The 16,023-nt window shown below is 36.9% G+C and overlaps 1 protein-coding gene across 1 annotated transcript in view; it reads left to right on the top strand.

Moving 5' to 3' along the window:
- Nucleotides 1-16,023, top strand: part of LOC135196929 (protein deltex-like) — a 333,013-nt gene that overhangs the window by 206,149 nt on the left and 110,841 nt on the right. Inside the window, exons 8-9 of the mRNA XM_064223767.1 lie at nt 1,881-2,200; nt 2,370-2,531. Of these exons, the coding sequence (XP_064079837.1) occupies nt 1,881-2,200; nt 2,370-2,531 (482 nt within the window). The remainder of the gene's footprint in view (nt 1-1,880; nt 2,201-2,369; nt 2,532-16,023) is intronic.

The raw sequence follows: 16,023 nt of genomic DNA, 5'->3' as shown, positions 1-16,023 counted from the left end.
GAAAAATGTGTTTAGTCATGAAAATAATATGAAAATACAGTTATTAATGTGTATATACATTGCACAGTAAAATCCACGAATAGGTGAAGCCGTGAGTCCAGAAATGTGAAAGGGGGTCGACTGTACAGGTTTATAATCTTTTATCTGTAATTCTAAAAACGAAACAGCACTGAAAACCGAAATATTTCTGGAGAAAAGTAATCATTTACAAAGGTTAAACAGTAATACTAAGTTCCTAATAATGATGATTTAAATAAAGGTTGTTTTGCTTGCTGCATCCAATTACAGTATGTTGCATGTATTACATATCATCATCAGTGTTACTGTATTACAATATGGCATTGCTGTCTTATGCCATTTGCATTTAATATTGTTTACCTTCTCAAAATCTTGGCTGATTGAAAACTTGGTCCTGGTACTACATACATACATTAGTTGCTAGAAGAAACATAATTCAGCGATACTTTTTCTTGTAAGTTAACTAATTTGTTTTAAAATGTGCACATTACTTTATTGCAAAAGCAGCAAGTGTGATTTTGCCATTTCCATTAATTTACTAAGCCTCTGCTATAACCTGCAGCTTTAATTTAGGAAGGATGAATAAAAATGTATATAACTTTTACTTATGGAAGCCACCGTTGAGAATTGATAAGTTTTAACAACTCGTGTACTTGATAGTTAACATAAATGACGTGCAGTCAGGTATTTCTTGATTCGGTTTATGTTGGTACAGGTTGACAGTCCTTCATCCGGAATTGTAGAAACAGAAATTTTTAGAGGATGGAACATCATCAGTATAGCAGTGATTGATAGCAATTGTTGAAATGAGAGAGAGAGAGAGAGAGAGAGAGAGAGAGAGAGAGAACTTCTTTTACTGTGTCCAATCATATTGCATGTATTACTGTCATGTTATTGTCTTACAAAATATTAACAGAGCAATCATGTGCCATTTGCCTTCTGGTTTTGTTTGCATTCTTAAAATCATCAGCTTACGTATTAGGTTTTACTGACATCATAAGTGTCTTTAGTTGCTGTATGAAACATTTTCAGAGAGAGCTCTTCCGTCTGGGTTTAAAAATTGCAACTACTTCATTTATAAGGGCAGTAAATTAAATGAAGTACATGCATGATTTTGTAAGTTTCAGGTGTTGCTTTTGCATGCTACTCATTTTGGAGTCTGCTCATTACATGTTTCTTTAACCACAGCTATAATACTTGCTGCTTCAAGTTAATGGCATAATTTCTTAACACCTTCTTCTTCATTGCATGACAGATGAGTAAAAATATATTTGATTTTTATTTATGGAATTACATTGAAAATAAGCAAGTTTTTAATAAGACAACTATAACGCAACTTGTAGTAAATGTGTGTCAGTTACAGTAACTAGCATCAACAAACAGTACCGGCAAAGTTAAGTGAAAGTCTTATTATTAGTATAAACTGGAGGACACTAAAACCTTTAGCATAGTTTTTATACTTGAAAGTAGTGTAAATTAATAAAGAAACAGTGACAATAATGCAAGGGATGCTGGTAAGCGAGTGGTGTACCAACTAAGCATCTGATTTGAAACAAACAGTTCAGTGCTTGATCCAGGGGGAAAAACCCTCAAATCGATATTTCCATTTCGCACCAATATATCTATGAATACAATATACCAAGGTCTGTTATCTCGGTGCACTACTGTAGTAATCTAGAGAAATACAAAGAAACATAAATTTCTACTGGGAAATTTGGCTATTGTATACATATCTAAGATTTAGATGTAATATAGGGTGACTTGCATGGGGTCTTTTACACTGGATAAATCTTGTTGTTATCCATAGAATTGAAAAGTCCTGTTTTGATAGTAGAGAAGTACCAAACACCCTTTTATATCAGATGTTTAGCCGTAATACTGCCGGCTGCACCGGAAGTGGTAGTGGTAACAAGAGTCCTACTTCATTCTGTGAAACTGAGGACAGTCGATCTGGAGGAGGCGGGGGAGGAGGTGGCTCAAAGAATGGGAGGGGAAGTAACAATCCTCCAAAACCCTTGCCCAGAAGCCAAGTGCCACCTGTAGCTAAACCACGGACCAATTTACCTCAGCATTATGCACAGCAAAATGTGGACAGTCATCATGTTCCTCCTAGTCATCCCCATCATCGGCAATTTCAGCAAGATGTGGAAGGACATGGAATGTTGGCTTCTAAAACCCTACGGTACTTACTGTACAGTTTTTGAAATATTAAGAATTGACATTGTTTTTCAAGTATTTTACATAATTGAAGTATTTTACATAATTGTAGTTTATCAAGTGTGTGAAATATTTAAGACAAGGCATCGTTATCACCAGTAAATCAAAATTACAAATTCTCTTATCTGTAATAGGAATGAAAATGGTGTTAATCGCTATGGGTCAGACCGAACTCTAGATTCTGATTGTAGTTCACTTAGTGGGCGGCGACAGAGTGTTGATACAACTTCGACCTACCTTTCAATGGAAGATGATCACAATCATAATGTAAAACACTTCAGCCATGAAGACAGAAAGTGAGTATTATGAATGACAGCTTGACAGAAACTTGGTTGTAAAGTGTATAGTATAGCTCCATGATATTTTAAAAGAATAGTTCATTTCCTCTTTAAAACAAAATATGAATTGCATGTATTCATACCCTAGGCTAAACCCCGATTTTAGATGTACCCAAAAAGGACTTGTACAAAGAATAGGACAATCCTTGTGAGGATTATTAGTTGTCGTTTTCGTTATCCCCTTTTTACAGTCTGTTTTGAAAAACTTGTATTCTTGCTATGTTGGATATTATTGATCTTTAATAATAGTAATCTTGTTCATTAGTTCATCATTCTTGATTTTAAAAACATTTACATATAGTATTTTTCTTATTTTGAAACAAATAACAATGACATTGCTTTAAATCCTGTTTTCCCAAGTGAAAATGGTGTTCTTTCTTTCCTATTTATTTTAACTGTGTCCATTTCCATTTTGCATAAATGTTTGCCAACAGAAGTACAAACTATCACTTTCCATATGGGAGTATTCTTCAGCATGAGCCTGAAGACAGTTGTTGAACTCAGTAAAAGGTAGCTAACTGTTGTAGCTGGAGTTTGCCTACGGACAATGTGCTTACCAGTCGGTTTGCCTACAGACAGTTTGCTTACAGGCAAACAACTGTTTCATAAACTACTGAGGGAATTCTTGATCACTCTCAACTTAGACAGTAAAGCACCTCTATATATGGAGGTATAGGGCGAAAAATGCAAAGTCATGAAAAAATTCATGGAGCTTCATATGGCAATTGAGAATACGTATACGAAATATTTCGTCAAAATTCCTCTTACTTTCGTAACTCAATAAGCCTAAAACATTGATCCGTACAAGAAAATGCAATATTTCTTCTATTATCGTAAATTTTGATAATTATTGTCAAAGAAATTGGGAGAAATGGCATCTGTAGACATTCCCCGAGTCGAGAAGGAGAGACCAGGCTCAAGCTACCTAGTCCAGTCCTGATTTAGTGCGATCACAGACGTCAAGTAGTCTATACGTTCCATTTCACGTCTGACATTCGCCTGCTTTCACGTATGTTTATGTATGTTTCGGCAAGAATTTCATCATGCCAATGAGGAAAAGACAAGGGAAACATCTCGCTAACATACAGACGAAGAAAAATCGCTCAAATATTATTACAGAATATAATATATGCGTAGTTAGTGAAGAGAGAGGGGAGGGTTTCTTAGTAACGCCTCCCCCCCGTCTTGCTTGACAGCACACGTCACACTGTGCCCAAGGCTACGATCTTTGAGCAAAGAGATCTTCATTTATGATAAATAACAGTTTTGGTTTTTTAATACCCAAAATGGAATATGAAATTCATAATAATCATGATTTATTAAATTGTCTTTGTAAAAAAAGTGTACGCCTTCGAGTTTCACCTCTTGACATTCTCTTGCAATTACGTTTGTTTATCTTTGTTTCGGGCAAGAATTTCATCATGCCAAAGAGGAAAATAAAAGGAAAACATCTCGCTAACACACAGAAGAAGAAAATTCGCTGTAATAAGCAGAGTTAGTAAAGGGGAGAGAGAGAATTGTGTAGGAAGGAGTGCCCCATCTTGCCTCAAGCAGTGCCCCAGGCTGCGATATATGAGCAAAGGGATCATCATTTATGATTAAATTATAAATAAAATAGTTTTGGTTTATTAATACACAAAAAAGAAATATACATTCATAATAATCATTATTTATTAATATTGTCTTTATAGAAATACGAAGGAAAACTTTGAACGCCCGTATCTCAAAACTATACTTATTGACCTTCAAAATCTATCTTCTCACTTAGTTTTAAGGGGGCCGGCCGGCTAATGCCCTTTTTTAAGGACAGGACTTTGATATTCATACCACTTAATAAGGTGACTTGGGACATCTCCAAACCGCATATGATTTTCGCCTCTGACCTTCGGTTTTGTGACGCCAGGGCGTTTTATCCCGAAAATAACCATTTTTCAAATTCTATCTCCTCCCTTGATATTTAATATGAAGACCTGGGATTACTACCATATATAGACCTGATGTAGACCTCCAATCGAATGGAGAGTTTTTTTTCTAAAAGTCATTTTTTTGCTAGATATGAATTTTTCAATATGGTAAAAAAATAAACCCTATAAATCAGGAGAAAAAAAATTATAAAAAAAAGACGAAACAAAAATTGGAAAAAAGGGCTCTATTTGATTGTTCTATAATGTCTTTCTGAGTTATATACCAAATTCCAATGTTATAGCTTCAAAACTAAGTGAGGAGATAGATTTCGAAGTCAATAAGTATAGTTTTGAGATACGGGCGTTCAAAGTTTTCCTTCGTATTTCTATAAAGACAATGTTAATAAATAATGATTATTATGAATGTATATTTCTTTTTTGTGTATTAATAAACCAAAACTATTTTATTTATCATAATTTTATCATAAATGAGGATCCCTTTGCTCATATATCGCAGCCTGGGGCACTGCTTGAGGCAAGATGGGGCACTCCTTCCTAAGCAATTCTCTCTCTCCCCTTCACTAAATCGGCTTATTACTGCGAATTTTCTTCTTCTGTATGTTAGCGAGATGTTTTCCTTGTATTTTCCTCTTTGGCATGAAGAAATTCTTGCCCGAAACAAAGATAAACAAACGTAAATGCAAGAAAATGTTAGAGGTGAAACTCGAAGGTGTACTCTTTTTTTTACAAAGACAATTTAATAAATCATGATTATTATGAATTTCATATTCCATTTTGGGTATTAAAAAACCAAAACTTTGTTGTTTATCATAAATAAAGATCTCTTTGCTCAAAGATCGTAGCCTTGGGGACAGTGTGACGTGTACTGTCAAGCAAGAAGGGGGCGTTACTAAGCAACCCTTACTACGCAACCCCACCCTCTCTCTTCACTAACTACGAGTATATTATGATATTCTGTAATAATACTAGAGCGATTTTTCTTCGTCTGTATGTTAGCGAGATGTTTTCCTTGTCTTTTCCTCATTGGCATGATGAAATTCTTGCCAAAACATACATAAACATACATAAAGGCAAGCGAATGTCAAGAGGTGAAATGGAACGTGTAAACTACTTGATGTCTGTGATCGCACTAACTCATGACTGGGCTTGGTAGCTGAGCCTGAAATCTCCTTCTCGTCTCGGGGAATGTCTACAGATGCCATTTCTCCCAATTTCTTTGACAATAATTATAAAAATTTACGATAATAGAAGAAATATTGCATTTTCTTGTACGGATCAGTGTTTTAGGCTTATTGAGTTATGTAAACTAATTTCCCTGTAACTACGAAAGTAAGAGGAATTCTGACGAAATATTTCGTATACGTATTCTCAATTGCCATATGAAGCTCCATGAATTTTTTCATGGCTTTGCATTTTTCGCCCTATACTACCATATAAAGGGGTTCCGGCCGGCCCCCTTAAAGCTATAACATTGGAATTTGGTATATAACTCAGAAAGACATTATAGAACAATCAAATAGAGCCCTTTTTTCCAATTTTTGTTTCATATTTTTTTTATAAATTTTTTTCTCCTGATTTATAGGGTTTATTTTTTGACCATATTGAAAAATTCATATCTAGCAAAAAAATTACTTTTAGAAAAAAAACTCTCCATTCGATAGGAGGTCTACATCAGGTCTATATATGGTATTAATCCCAGGTCTTAATATTAGATATCAAGGGAGGAGATAGAATTTGAAAAATGGTTATTTTCGGGATAAATTGCCCTCGCGTCACAGAACCGAAGGTCAGAGGCGAAAATCATATGCGGTTTGGAGATGTCCCAAGTCACCTTATTAAGTGGTATGAATATCAAAGTCCTGTCCTTAAAAAAGGGCATTAGCCGGCCGGCCCCCTTAAAACAAGTACTTTTGTAATTTATTCTACATTTTCAAGTTCACACTGAATATAATAGAAGTTGACAGACCTTTATATACAAAAATAGAAAGGAGGCTGGGGTTACAGTTTTTTAATCTGGGTGGCATGTTCTTTAAGGAAAAGAGACAAGGCGAGAGGATCAAGCAACAATCCAGGATGGTGATTTAAATTTCTTGTTGACACGAAGCCAATGATCAGAATGCCATTATTCGTTGAGCCTCTTAACTACATTTCGAGCACCCAGTCTTAGCGATGTATGTATTTCCCTTCAATCTCCCCTTGGGTAAGGGGGTTGGGAAGGAGCCATGGTAGAGCTCTTCTGGACTTTTCAATTTGTGTTAGTCAGAGTTAACCACCTTCTGACTTGAATATCCATTTGGAGTTTCAGCCTCTAGGACACATGGTACATATTTTAGGATAAAATAATGTCTTTGATATGGGGTAATACAGTATACAGTGGAACCTCATTTGTCGAACGTTTCTTATGTTGAACTTTCCGTTTTTCAAACAAAATTTTCTAGAAAATTTTGTATCGTTTGTCAAACAAATGCTTGTACTTCGAACTGACTGATTATCTAGTTAATACTTGTATTCGATGGCCTACTGAGTCTTACAAGTTAAACTGTATTAATATTCTTTTCATTTGCAATACATATATAGTTTAATGATAACAATATTCAACAAAATAAATAAAAGGATAAAGCATTTAATATATAGCTTTCAATATAACATTTAGCATAAAAGATGTATAAAATTGTACGTAACCGCGGTGATGTCACGCCAGCTGACTTGAGACTGAAGGAGGGAGCGTTGCTATGTTGATGAAAGAAGGAGAAGAGAGTTAAAATATTACTGTATGTATGTAAAAGCAATAACAAATCACATAAAAAGGAAATTTCCCAATGAATTTAATGTAATGATAAAATATAAAAACAAACAAATGGAATACAGAAAAAAGAAAAATAAGTCATAATTGAGCCAGTGTTCAGTGTGCCGAGTGAGACGGTCTTGTTGAAAAATATTAGCATAATATTGAATGAAAGAACAAAGCTTTTCATCATAGAATTTAGCACAAATGATTATCAAAATCTTTCATCATTGCAGTGATACACAGCTAACTTGAGGTAGAGGGAGGGGCCCTTTATATTTTTGAGGAATAATGAATGAATGATTTTAAGTGTTCGTGCGTCATGGTATTGTTGAGGATGAAGAGACAGTAAAATCTTTAATATACAGGAGGCCTCTCTGTTAGCTGCCGACGTTAAGCGATTTTCAACGCTAAATGATTTTAAAGCCTACGGCCGCCGTACACCTTCTTTTGGAATACCAGACCAGTTAACAGCCCCCTAGACTAGTCAAACGGCCCCATAATCCCACAATGTCACATTAAGCAAAATTATATTTATGCAGTATAATACTATAGAATTTACTGTACAGTACTTTATAGTACAGTGGTAACTCGAGATACGAAAGGCTCAACTTACGAAAAACTCGAGATACGAAAGCTAATACGAAAAATTTTACTGCTCTAGATACAAAAATTGCTCAAGATACGAAAGGTTGACGCTGTAAAGTCCGAGATTCGCCCGGACCACCGATAACAATTTTGAAACTCACGCGCCGCCAACTGAGTAGACTCGCCACCATCCTCCTGCTCTCCCATTGGTTCCTGATGCTAGTCACCGCCATGAGATCCTTCTCTGCTATTGGTCAGCATCCCTCCCATCATGCATCTATTACGTAGCGGCGTGCTTCTTCGGCCACTGCACGGCATCATCTGTATCGTACGCACGCAGTATTAGTTTGTTCTAACGATTTCGTTTATTAACGTAAATTCGTTAGTGATTTCGTTGTATGTGTATACTTTATCGTTTTGTGTGAGAACTTTACTTCCATACTTATACGTACTACATAACATAATTACGTACAGTATATATGTAGTCATGGGTCCCAAGAAACTTGAAATTCACGGAAAGAAGAGGATGACGGCAATCTCCCACAAGGCCAGCGCTATTTTCGGTGATTTGATTGCCCAGGCCGAAGACGAAGGGGAAGAAGGGACATCAACGCTAACCCCAGACTTAAAGGCTTTGCATGGGTGGTTCGAGAAATTTCGTAAACGGACTGGCATCCATTCGGTGGTGCGGCATGGGGAGGCTGCCAGCTCGGACACAAAAGCGGCCGAAGCCTTTTAAAAGATGTTCGACGATATGATGACCAAGGAAGGCTACAGTTCTCAGCAAGTCTTCAACTGTGATGAGACTGGCCTTTTTTGGAAAAAAATGCCTTGTCGGGCGTACATCACGGAGGAAGAGAAGAAGCTACCCGGGCATAAGCCTATGAAAGACAGGCTTACGCTCGCACTTTGTTCAAACGCCAGTGGGGATTGCAAGGTGAAGCCCCTACTGGTCTATCATTCGGAGACTCCTCGAGCCTTCAAGGCCCACAAAGTGCTTAAGGAGAATCTTCCAGTGATGTGGAGGGCTAATGCGAAAGCCTGGGTAACGAGGCATTTGTTCACAGAGTGGGTAAATCTGTGTTTCGGCCCGACAGTGAAGAAATTCTTGGAAGAGAAGCGCCTCCCTCTGTAATGCCTGCTGGTTTTGGACAATGCCCCTGCTCACCCTCCTGGCCTCGAGGAAGATATCCTAGCAGAGTATTCCTTCATCAAGGTTCTTTATCTTCCGCCTAACACCACCCCTCTCCTCCAGCCCATGGACCAGCAAGTGATATCGAAGTTCAAGGAGCTGTATACAAAACATCTTTTCAAGAGATGTTTCGATATCACCGATACCACAAACCTCACCTTGCGTGAATTTTGGAAGGAGCATTTCGATGTTGTGATATGCATCCGACTCATTGACCAAGCTTGGCAGGAGGTTTCGAGGCGAACCTTGAATTCCTCGTGGAGGAAACTCTGGCCTGATGCCGTATCAACCCTAGACTTCGAGGGATTCGACGTGGGCGAAGCTGGTGCTGCAGATTCAGAAACAGTTGACGATCCCGAAACTGTTTTGCAACCAGATCTTGACAAGATCGTTACACTCGGCAAGTCCATGGGGCTGGTCGTAGACGAGGACGACATCCTTCTCGAGGAGCACCAAGAGGAGCTTACGACGGATGACCTGAAGGAGTTGGAGGCCATGCAACATAACGTCGTTCAAGTGGAGTTCTCTAGCAGCGGCTAGGAGGAGGAGGACAACCCTATGACAACGGCAGAAATTAAGGATGTTCTAGCTGCTTTTCATAAAGTGGAATCATTTTTTGAAAAAAGACACCCCGAAAAGGCTTACACAGGTCGTATGCTTGCTCAGTTCGATGAGGCTTGCCTGAGTCGTTTCAAGAACATTGTGAAAAGTAGGCTGAAGCAATCTTCCTTGGATAGTTATTTTTTAAAGTGGCCTTTAGTAGGAGTAAGCAAAAGTATAAAAAGTAAAAAAAAAATGTAAAATTAAAAAAAAGACAATTTTTTTTTTTTTATTTTAGTTTTTTGTAAAGTTAAAGTGTTACAGTTTTGTTTAATGTGTTTCGTAAAATTAAGTGTACGTACGTATCTGCCGTTTGTCCTCTTCTGTCGCCACTTTCGGAGATAGCCTCACTCGAAAGGTAAGCTTCTACATTTTACTACATACGTACAGTATTTCTTGTATACCATGTACACTATTACACTTTGTTTACAGGTAATTAGCAGTACGTATTAAGTTAGGTATTGAGTGGTCCAAATTGTTGTAATATTTCATTGTTTATAGGTCAATTTAGCTTTATTATGAAATTTATTGGGGTGTTTTTGGAGGGTTTGGAACGGATTAGCCATTTTACATGTAAAATGCGGTCGAAGATACAAAAAGCTCATGATGCGAAGGCCGTCTCGGAACGGATTAATTTCGTATCTCGAGGTACCACTGTAAAGTGAAAAAAAAGCCTAGCTTTAATCCTTTGGGTGACTAGATTATGTAAAGATATAATAAGGTTTTATACAGTGTACAGGTAGCTGTAGTGTTCAAGTTATGATAATTCGATATTATGAGAGATCAAATTACAATAGTCTAACTTTATCCCACAAGTTCAAAAACAGCAAAAAAGAATGATGAAAGTAAGGCATCTTATGATCCTCATACCAGTTGTGCTTCTTGCAGAGGATAGGATTTCTCAATTAATAATATGCGTCAAGAGTGTGAAAGCTGGGATGAGAAAGCTTTGAAGAATTTAGTGTCTCATTGTAATAAATTAGAAGGAGATAGGAAGAGGAAGATGGCCGCAAAGAGCTGAGAGTAAAGTAGCAAGTAAAGTGACTCCAAAGAAGGCAAGTACAGAAGTACTATCTGTAGAGTTCTGCCTTCACCCATTCCACTACTCCTGCACTACATATGATTACTGGTACTGTCCATGTGATTATGGCTTTTATCATATTTCTGGTGTTGAGTTTCGACTGAGTATCGCCTCAAGTCTACATATATTCTTTCCTGATTATGTCCTTCATCTCTTGGTGTTTTAGATCCCCTTCTTCCATTATTCCCAGGTATTTGTATCCTATCTCATCTATGTGTTTGATGTTCCCATCTGGGAGCTTAATCCCTTCAGTCCTTGTTATTTTGCCCTTTTGTATATTGACCAAGGCACATTTTTCTATTCCAAACTCCATCCTGATGTCCCTAGGTTCAATCCTTACAATCTGGATTAGGGTATCTATTTCCTTGATGCTCTTTCCATACAGCTTGATGTCATCCAAAACATCAGATGGTTAACTCTGTTGCCTCTTTTCTTGAGTTGGTATCGAGCATTCATCTTCTGCAGTACTTTTGTCATGGGAATCATGGCTGCTACGAAGAGTAGTGGGGACAGTGAGTCACCTTGGAAGATCCCTCTCTTTATATTAACCTCTCCTAGTCTTATTCCAGAGATTGTAAGTGTTGTGTTCCAGTTGGGTGTTGTATTTTTGAGGAAGTTGATGTTGTTTTCCTCTGCCCCATATATTTTCAGGCATTCTATTAGCCATGTGTGTGGTATCATGTCAAAGGCTTTCTTTATAGTCAATCCATTGGTTTTCCTTCTCTTACTGTTCTTCATTACCATTTTGTCTATCAGGAGCTGGTCAACCACTGGTTCCATGCAACGTAAAAACACCATACAAACAAACAAACAACAAACAATCAGGAGTTGGTCTTATGTGCTCCTACACTTCCTTCTGCAGCTTTTCTCTTGGTGGGGGATGGTCTTTGTATCCTCCAGGTAGTTGTATAGCCTTTCACTGATGATACCTGTTAGTAGCTTCCATATTATTGATAGGCAGGTGATAGGCCTGTAGTTACTGGCTATGTTTTCCTTGCTCTTGTCTTTCTGTACTAAAGATGTTCTTCCTATGGTGATCCATTTGGGTGCATGGTGGTTTGTGATGCAGTGCTGGAGTTGTTCTGCTATTCGTGCGTGTAGGGCCTTGAAGTTTTTGAGCCAGTATCCATTGACTTCATTGGGACCTGCGACTTTCCAGTTGGGCATTATCTTTAGTTGGTGTCTTTCATGATCTCAGTGAATCTTTGTTTTATTCTCCCTGTTTCTACTGCCCTGACTTCCTGGAGCCATGGTGCATGTTTGTTGTGTGATACCAGATTGCTCCATATGTTTTCCCAGAGTCTCTTACTTGGTATGGCATCAGGAATTGCATGGTGGTTGTCTTCCCCTCATAGTTGGCTGTATAGTCTTTTGTGGTTGGTTCCAAATAGTTTGTTCTGTCGGTATCCCTTATTCCTGTTGATGTACCATTGGATTTTATGTGCTCGGGCCTTAAGCCTCTGCTTTACATCTCCTGTTGTGTTGTTAGTGCCCTCTCTTGTACTTTGTATTTCTCGTTCAGTTCCTCCCTTGTTTTCTTGCTTAGCCCTTTTCCTGCCATCTCTTTCAGTTTACTCAAGTCAGATTTCATCACCATGATTTGCTTTTCCAGGTGCCTTTTCCAAGGAGGTTGCTGTTTTGGTTTCTGTTGGGTTGTTTGTGCTGGTGGTGTTGGTGTTTGTATTCCCATGAGTTCTGCTACTAGTCTTGCACATGCCAGGTTATTTGTTTCTGTGATACTGGTGATGTGAATTACTCTCATTATTTCATTGACCTCACTTGTTATCTCCCTTAATTTCTTGGTGTAGTAGGTTTTTGTGGAAGGGATCTTTGTTCTCTCTGTATCTGGCTTCATCCATTGTCTGAGCTTTTCTACCCATTCCGTCCTCTCTATTACTTAGTCTGTGTTTCTTTGTGTATCATTGTTTGATAGCTCATCCTCCCTGTCATCGTCTTCTGGTATTGTCTCAGTTCGTCTTCTTGTAATTTGTTTGTTGGTTTGTGTTATTTCACTCTCCAGTTCCTCTCTTTTGGTTGGTGAGTGCCAGTTCTTTTTCTTTATGTTCCTTACTTGATCTGCCAGCCTCTGCTCTGTTTGGGGTGTGTTATTTCTCTCATTCCAGATGTTGACCAGACCTTCTTCTATATCCTCTCTCCTCCAGGTTGCTTCTGATGTAGCATCTCCATATATCCTTATTTTCTTCTCTTGCCCATTTCTCCTTCTGGTTTGCTTCTGTAACTACAGTCTCTGCTTGTTAGTTACTGTCGTTGTGGGTGTCAGTTGCTGGATGACTACCTCCAAGTACCTGACCGTCTTCCCCTTCAATTGGGCCACATACCTGGCTGCTGGACGAAGCTCCTCTATTGTCAGAGGTTCCATTTACGTCGTTGTTGTTTAATTTTTCATTTCTTTCCACCATTGCTGAGTTTTGCTATTTAACCCATAGCTGGACCCTACCCCATCGGGAATAGGTACTCAGTTACAGCTGAGTAGACTGAGGAAATTATGTTAAAGATCCTTTCCCAAGGAATAAATGCTGAGGAGAGCGATTACCCATCCAGCGACTGACTAGCCCCAATGTTGCTTAACCAGTCCATTGACGACCTAACCTATTTTTATTATTATTTGAAAATATAATAACCCTTAAACGCCAAAGCGGTAAAATAAAAATTGTCTCCCGTGTGCCGGAGGTGTTTCGGAGTGAGCGCGGAAGTGGAAAAAATATTATTTTTCAAAAAATCACAGCACGCTTAGTTTTCAAGATTAAGAGTTCATTTTTGGCTCCTTTTTTTGTCATTGGCTGAAGTTTAGTATGCAACCATCAGAAATGAAAAAAGTTATTATCATAAATAATGCGGTATATGATAGCGCAAAAACAAAATTTCATATATAATTGTATTCAAATCGCACTGCGCAAAACGGTTAAAGGTAACAAGTTACTTTTTTTTCGTTGTAATGGACACTAAATTGCGATCAATTTGGTATATAACACATTGTAAAACGATAAAAGCAACACAGAGAAAATATTATCACAAAATAATGCATGAATTCGTAACGCACGGACATAAACAAATATTTTTTTCAAAAATTCACCATAAATCTAAATATTGTCCTAGAGACTTCCAATTTCTTTCAAAATGAAGACAAATGATTGAATATTACTATACTGCAAGAGTATTAGCTTACAATTGCAGTTTTCGACCATATCTGATGAGTTAAAGTTGACCGAATGTCAAATTTTTTTTATATATTTTTTTTATATACATACAATTATTTCGGAAATTAGAAAAGCTGCAACCTTCAAATATTTTTCGTTTTATTCTACATGAAATTTCGCACATTTTCATATTTAAATCTCTATGAAATGCCTAATATGAAACGGAGCAAATATTCCGAGAATGGGACGTATGCATTTCGGAGATTTGTGGCGGAGAATCCGCGCGCTGAGGGAAGGAAAGTTTTTTTTTTAAATTCACCATAAATCTAAATATTGTGCTAGAGACTTCGAATTTGTTTCAAGATGAAGATAAATGACTGAATATTACTAGACTGAACATGGTTTTTTTCTACTTATCGTGATTTATATGCAAATATTTCAAAAATGAGAAAAGCTACAACCTTCAATTATTTTTTTTTTATTCTACATGAAATTTTGCACATTTTCATATATAAAACTTTATGTAATGGCTAATTTAAAATGGTGCAAACATTACCACAATCGCACGTATGATTTTTTCGGAAGAGTTACCGAGCGGACGTAAAGAAAATGTTATTTTTTTCATAAATTCACTATAAATCGAAATATTGTGCTAGAGACTTCCAATTTGTTACAAAATGAAGGTAAATGATTGAATATTAATAGAATATAAGCGTTTTAGCTTACAATTGCATTTTTTTACCATTTCGGTAGTCAAAGTTGACCGAAGGTTGAAAATTTGTCACTTATCATTTTTTATATGAAAATATTTCAAAATTGATAAAAGCTACAACCATGGGTTGTTTTTAGTTATATTGTGCATGAAATTGCACACATTTCCATATATAAAACTTTATGTAACGGCTAATTTTAAAATGGTGCAAACATTACCACAATCGCACGTATGATTTTTTTCGGAAGAGTTACCGCGCGGACGTAAGGAAAAAGGTTTTTCATAAATTCACCATAAATCGAAATATTGTGCTAGAGACTTCCAATTAGTTGCAAAATGAAGGTAAATGATTGAATATTACTAAAATATAAGAGTTTTAGCTGACAATTGCGTTTTTCGACCATTTCGGTAGAGTCAAAGTTGACCAAAGGTTGAAATTTTGGCACTTATTTATATGGAAATATTTCAAAACTGATAAATGCTACAATCATGAGTATTTTTTATTGTATTTTACATAAAAATGCGCACATTTTCATATATAATACTCCATGTAACGGCTAATTTAAAATGGTACAAAAATTATGTCAAAGTGACGAAATAATTTCTGAGATGTGTCACAGATACTTTTTAGTGCGGCAAGAAAGAAATTTGCGTAACGATTGTAAACAAAACAACACCTTGATCCGTGAACTCCCAGCATCCCCCAAGGCGCGTGATTCAAGAGTTTTTGGCTAGTAGGCCTAAAAGTATTTTTCCGCGAATTTTTAAAAAAACTTTTGTATGTCGACGTAAAATACGTCCAGTCGGCAGCCGAGAGACAAAAAATGTCGATGTAAAATACGTCCAGTCTGCGTTTAAGGGATAAACACCGTAGATATAGTAGATGTACCATAAAAATTCTCTCATCTCAGTAAGAGAGAGAGTAGATAGAGTTGTTTTTACCTAATAGTGAAATGAAAAGGTTATATCTTTAAAATACTACATATCTTGAATTTTGAAATTACAATTATATTATTATTATTATTTGAAAATATCAATAAACAGGGTACATATATGTACCATAAAAATTCTCTCATCTCGTAAGAGAGAGAGAGGGAAATTATTATTTTTATTGTTTAATGTTATTTAATTTACACATAAAAGCTTGAAAACTTATAAATTACTTAAAAAACTGAACAAACACTGTTGCAGGTTTTCTCCAGAATTCAACAATGTTGCATTTGTGTTCGCCTGTGTGAAATACTACTTGCGTATGGTAATTAGTTAGGTTCTAATGAAAAGTTCATGCTATTGTGAATTCGCGCAACTCGAATCGTGTAAGATTGAGGTATTACTGTACTAGGAGTGGAAGAGGACGATAGATCCCTGTTCCCAGTGAGAGCCCTCAGGTATTGCCTACATTGGACAGG

Source organism: Macrobrachium nipponense, chromosome 18 (genome assembly GCF_015104395.2).
Source record: "Macrobrachium nipponense isolate FS-2020 chromosome 18, ASM1510439v2, whole genome shotgun sequence".
NCBI classification, from domain to species: Eukaryota; Metazoa; Arthropoda; class Malacostraca; order Decapoda; family Palaemonidae; genus Macrobrachium; species Macrobrachium nipponense.
This window is presented reverse-complemented; position numbering and strand designations above follow the sequence as displayed.